This window comes from Octodon degus, unplaced genomic scaffold, assembly GCF_000260255.1.
Source record: "Octodon degus isolate 3935 unplaced genomic scaffold, OctDeg1.0 scaffold00003, whole genome shotgun sequence".
In the NCBI taxonomy this organism is placed as follows: domain Eukaryota; kingdom Metazoa; phylum Chordata; class Mammalia; order Rodentia; family Octodontidae; genus Octodon; species Octodon degus.
Window position 1 is genome coordinate 23,823,948 of NW_004524579.1, and position 6,528 is coordinate 23,830,475.

At 37.7% G+C, this 6,528-nt stretch overlaps 1 protein-coding gene across 2 annotated transcripts in view; it reads right to left on the reverse strand.

Annotated features, from left to right (window-relative positions):
* The window catches only part of Pias2 (protein inhibitor of activated STAT 2), an 84,145-nt gene that overhangs the window by 48,424 nt on the left and 29,193 nt on the right, over nt 1-6,528 (reverse strand). For both annotated transcript variants that reach the window (XM_023714617.1, XM_023714619.1), the window contains exon 3: nt 4,884-4,968. In XM_023714617.1, coding sequence (XP_023570385.1) covers nt 4,884-4,968 — 85 coding nt within the window. The remainder of the gene's footprint in view (nt 1-4,883; nt 4,969-6,528) is intronic.

The window sequence follows — 6,528 nt, forward strand, 5'->3', positions numbered from 1 at the left end:
TATAATATTCATGGATATTGCCACAAAGTAGCAAGAAAAATAAAACAGGATTCAGTAGTAATGGAAAACAAATTAGGGATGATGTAATACCAAATGGAAGACAAGACTACTGACATCAAAGGAGAGCTGAAACCTATGATTAGTCTTCATGACATGTAACAAAGCAAAAACAGGACAAATTTGAATATATATAAGCCTCTATTCTAGATTTCTACTAATGGTACAGAAAAAGGGCAGCAGTTGGACACACAGCAGTGATTTTTAAGTTTTGCTGCATACTAAAAATACTCATGAAGGTTTAAAAACTACTGACTTGAAATGCAGCTCATAGCAGAGCGCCTGCTTGGCATGTATGAGATCCTGGGTTTGGCCTTCAGGAATAAAAAGAAAGGAGAGAAAGGAGAAAAGAAGAGAACTAAAAATAAAAAGGAAAAGGGAGAAAGAACATCGATTTGGGGTTCCATCCTTGGAGATGTTAACTTAATTTGTATGGACAAAACTTGGGTATTTTGATTAGGTATTTTAAAACCTCCTCAACTGATTTTAAGATGCACCAAAGTTTTTGAATCATGGGGATAGACACAATTAAATGACACAAGAAATCACATAAATCTAGAATACTTAATAAACCGAAGTCAAACCATTTTTTCTTTTAAAAAGCAGAAAGTGGGGCCAGCCAGATAGCTCAGTAGATTACAGCGCTTGCTTAGGCAGACCCAGCACCTGGGGTTTGATCCCCTGCATGCTGGCCCCACCCACAGGGGATGTAAAGACTGTGATTAAGACTGGGTGTGGTGGCGCTCACCTGTAATCCCAGCACTTATGAGGCTGAAAACAGGAGGATCACTATGAGTCTGATCTGTGCAGTAAGGCCCTGTAACCTTGTACTAAATACATTTAAAAAAAAAAGCAGAAAGTGTTAATTAAAACTATGAAAGAAATCTGATCTCCATGGAGAAGTGATCAATTCCAGAAAATATGTGACATAAGATTACAGAATCTTGTAGTGCCAGAAAGTAAATAAGTGCTCCAAGGCAGATGTGGGAGGGGAAGGACTACCAAAAGGGCAAAAGAGTCAATCTAAAAGAATCCAAATAACCAAAAGTCAGACAATGAGCCACATGTAAATTCCTGTATCTTGGGGTAACCTACAGAATACCTCTGCATCCACACTGATGCAAATAAATAAATGAACAAATAAGGAAAAGAGAAGAGACAACTGTTGCTTAACAAAAAAATAAAAAAATAACAATCACACCAATGTAAACGTTAAGGACAACAGAAAATCACCACCAAAATACAAATAAATTTGATCATTTACCACTGAATTCTGAACTCACTAGTAGGCAAAACTTTGAGAAGAAACAATATATGCCTCATCCACAAGTGTGTGGTTCTGGATGCACCTTGAGACCATACTCTTAAGTGAAATAAATCAGAGACATCTGTGAATACCCGACTGTTTCTCACCCTGAAACAATGTATAGCCCCTTGTGGATCTTTTGTCAGTGTTAGCCATCTGGATGAGCTACAGCCATTGCTTGACCAATTTGCTCTCTGTGAAAGCCTGAGAGAATTTTTTCTCTCTAGATAACTCTCCTCAGACCCATTTATACATCACTGATTATTTTCCTTAAAGAGGCAATTTTAAAGAGCCATATAAATAATATATTGATAACACCAAAAAAAGGCTTTTTATTTGAAAAAGTATATAAATTTCATTTTCTATCTCCACCCCCCCCCTTCCAGAGGTTCCTCTTTATTCATTTTCAGAGTACAAACTTAAACTTGGATAGGCTGAATTAACCCAACCCACCTCTAGCAGGTACACTCAACATGCTGTATAAAGTATAACATTCAATTTATTATTTCTTTCCCAAGAGAGTTTTCTTCAGTCCAGTAAGACCCAGCTCCCCTCACATGGGCTGTGGTGGAGGTCGTGGGGCAGCACCAGCAGGTCTAAATCGAGGTGGAGGAGTTCGGTCCTTACAGGCTTTACGAGATCGATTTCTGACCACTTTGCTGTGAATAGCACAACTCACACAATAATGCAGCTTCACATACAGCTTGGGAAGCACATAACCGTCGAAGACACTCGCTACGAAAATGTCCCTGACGGCGGCGGCCTCCACTATGTTCCAAATGACAAACTTCTTAATAGCCTTATCCTTGGATATGGACTGGGTGCAGTTCGTGCAGCAAATAGGCTGCACATGACTGCAGCAGCCCTTTTTGGCACAACCGTTGTTCCTTTTTTTCGTCATCTTGGAAAGGAGGACCCGAAAGAGGGTCATTCTCTTAGTTCGCGCTCTTTACAAATATACCACTTAAAATGTATTCTACTTTTTTTCTCTGAAATTAAAAAAACTAACACTATTTTTCATAATCAGATTTCTAATAGTTTTTGGTCAGGGAAACTATACAACTCACTTTGCACTAAACTGTTCTGGTTTTTGTTATTTAAGAACAATTATTAATAAAGTTCACTGAACTCTCAAAAGTGCCTAAAATTGAAATGCTAAAAGTTTATATCCACTTGTCTTTGTGCTATTACTATAAATTGTTTTCTATGTTGCTATATTTATTTTATTTTTATGAGCAGAATATATTTATTGAGAGAAAGAAAGCTCCTGTCCAAGACAGGGACAGGTGGGGGGCCCAAGCGGGTAGTTCCCCGGGAAGCTGCCTCTTCCAGGGACCTTTATAGTGTAAAACCATGTGAGGCTAAGGTAGAGAGAATGAGAACTCGCTTAGGTGGGCAGGAGGTGGGACAAAACTATGGTCAACCAATGGGATTATATATGGGACAGGGTCTTTTCCTGTTGGGGATTGGAATGTGGGATAGGTTCTCTTTGTTGGGGGTTGGGCTAGTGATTCACTTGGGTCTTTCCAGGTGATCGATACCTATTTAGAATATCAATCCCAGGTGCTACTCGTTTAGCATTTGTTTGGCCTTTAGGTCTGGTTCACAGCAGGAGCAATCGCCCCTCCCACAGTTGTAAGGCATCTCATCTTCTGTGCTGTCTCCTTCCAGGGCCTGGCCCTGTCTGACTGCCTATAATATTTTTATCTATGTTGCTATATTTAAAATAAATTTATAATTTAAAATGTTACTGTTGGGTTGGTGAGATGGCTCAGTGGTCTAAAGCACCTACTTAGAACAAGCTTAGCAAAGCACAGGGACCGCGGTTCAATCCCCCAGCACCACACGCCAGCCAGCCCCGCCCCCTGGTAGGCTGAGCTGGCCACACACACACACACACACACACACACACACGCAAATAAATAAAATTTTTTTAAAAAATGTTATTGTTGCAATGGCCGTGACTCATCCACATGGCTGACACTGACAAAGGTTCTACAATCTGAGGTACAGGCTCTCAGGATAAATCCTGAGGGGATTTCACTGCCCTTATCAGACACAAAAGCTACAACTCTTGTTGCATAGGTCCTGCTTTACCTTGGTCTTAACCATCCAGCAGACAAATATAAAAATGAAGTGTAGGAAGTAAAGCCATGGTGTTATGTTGAGCTGTAGGAGACTCAGGTCAACAATTTCTGACATTGCCAGTGAAGTGGAAGACCCAATACTATTATGCACTACCAAACTCTTTTAGAATATTTTGCTGAGTTTACACACCTATAATATTTAAATGATGGAATTTAACAAAAAGATGGGACACAGATGAATGTCCATTTTGTATCTGTGTATTCAAAGTAGTCAGGATACATATTTACAGTCTCTTAATGAATAGAGGAATTTGTTCTAATGTTGTTTGTAAATAGGATATCAAGTCCACATCTTGTACAGCAATTAACCACTAGGAAGAAATGTATGCAATGTGTTAATTATTGTAACTGTCCTACCAATTTGTTTTGAAACTGTCTCATTGCTATTTGTTTCTCAATAAAATTATGGAAAAAAATAAAATAAAATGGGAAACAGTTCAAAAAATAGTAATAATGAATACAAAAACTATTTTAAAAATCCCAAAATGAGAAAAAGTTGTAACAAATTCAAATAATAAAAAAGAATTTAAAGAAAAAAAATGTTATTGTTAAGGGCCAGCCAAACAGCTCAGCAGATTAAAGCGCCTGCAAGCAGATGCAGGGGCCAGGGGTTCGATCCCTGGCCCCCAGGGTACGCTGAGATGGCAATTGAGACTGGGCGTGGTGGTGCACACTTGTAATCCCAGCTCTTGGGAAGCTGTACACAGGGGGATCACTACAATTCCAATCTAGTAGTAAGACCTGAACACCCTGTAGACCCTTCCCTAAAATAAAGAAATAAATAAAAAATAAAATGTTATTGCTGTGCTGAGGATACACATGAGTGGTAAACCATTTGCCTAGCAAACATGAATGATTTAAGGTCCTAGGTTTATCTCTAGCAATAAGGGGGAAAAAAATCAATCAATGAATGTATCTATATAGAAATGTGATTAAAATAATTTAAAAAGATATTCTAAGATTTTATTCAAAGGTTAAATTTTTCTAGTACACAGAGTATTTGTCAAAATATTCTCCCCTTGAGAAATAGTCCAACTGACCAAACATTATACTGAAACCTTAATCCCCAATGTCACTACATTTGTGTACAGGACCTTTAAAAAGGAAATTATGTTTACTGCTGGTATCATAAAGAGGAGCAAGACACCAGAAATGTACCTGTGTAGAGGAAAGGCCACACGAGAAAATAAAAAAATGTGCAAGCTGAAGAAAGATCTCAAGAGAAAAAAATTCTGTCCCCCCTTGATCTTGATCAGAAGCTTCCACAATTTTGAGAAATAAGTTTCAGCTGTTTAGCCTTCCTGTCCTTAGCTTTCTACTAATACATAACATTCACACAGAAATAAGTCAATCTTTAAAAAGGTTCCCCTTACCTTGATATGCATATCTCTCTAACTTGTTGTGGTGTCAAAGCAAAAATAAAGAACTTCTCTTGAAATCGTTGAATACTGCTTTGAACTAGAGGAAAAAGAAACAATATTTCAATAACAAATCCAAGGATTTAAGCACTAGCAATAACCAGGTATTCTGATGTCTATGAAATTCCAAATTCCAAAATGCTTGTGTTTACTCTTAAATCTGCATTCATCTTGGAATTATGGGTTAAGTTAATTCAAATTGGTTTCTTGAATTTTAAGCATTTCATCAATCTTTATCCTAGGGGAGCAGGGAGATGGCTCAGTGGAATAAGTGCTTCCCTGGCAAGCACAAGGGCCTGAGTTCAATCCCTGGTTACAAAAAAAAAAAAAAAAAAAAAATCTTTATTCTAAAGCAGTGATTAGAATACAGGCTAAATATAACAAAGCCCTTCCAGATTATATTTCATCCTCTATAGTATCATTTAATGAAAACTTCCTTGGGTAAAAAGCACAAATAGTTTATTGCGGCAGTTATGCCCCAGAAATCATACCATTAAGTGGTTCATGTATCACAGTACTTTTAAAAGGACGAAAGGGATGCTGTTTATTATGAAGGTCTAAAAAACAATTTTAGGTTACAAACACAATTATGAGAAATAAAGATAAAGACAGAACTATAGCAATATGTATCTCTACTTCATCCAATTACTATTCACTCCTCCATATTTTCTTTCTTGTATGGATTTCATTTTCCACTATCTATGGCTAAAGTTACCAACGACCTCTTATCAGTTAAATTTAATAAACTGAATTTGCAATTACACATGAACACACTACATTTGCAACCTTATTTAATAGCATGACGACCAGAAATCTCAAAAGATCTAAAGTGAGTACAAATGGAATTCCCCCCCCAAATAAGAAAATTAGGGGCCGGGGAGATGGCTCAGTAGGATAAGCGCTTAACTGGCAAACGCAAGGATCTGAGTTCAATCCCCGGTTCTGCAAAAAAAAAAAAAAAAAAAGGAAAGAAAATTAAAATGAAGCTGCCCTCAAAATCCCAACAACAAAAACACACTTGCAGAAGCAATTTTGGTTGAGTAAGGGGAATAACCAGACTCCAAGGAAAAGAATACAAAGAAAACTACCTAGGCTGCATCAAAATCAAACTACTAAACACCAACATTCAGCTGAGCATGGTTATATGTCTATAATTCCAGTACTCAGGCGGCTAAGGTAGGAAGACTGTTGCACAATCAAGGTCAGTGAAGACTGCACAGTGAGTTCAAGTTCACTCTGAACTTCACAGCAAGATCCTACCTCAAGAAAAGGAAAAAAATTAACAGCCAAACCATAAAATTTTAAAAACAGCCAAAGAAAAAGGAAACATTACACATAAATGGCTCTACTGTCATCAACAAAGAATACTGAACAGATGACATCTTCAAAGTGGTGGCACACATCTGGAGTCCAACACTTGGGAGGCTAAGGCACAAGCTCAAGGTCATGAGTTGGAGGACAGCATGAGCTACACAGTTCAAGGCTAACCTGAACTACATAGAAAGGCCTTGTCTCAAACAATAAAACTGAAAAAAAATAATAAAATTGAAATAATAATAAAAGCCATGAGGATGTAGCTCAGTATGAAGACCCTAGGTGG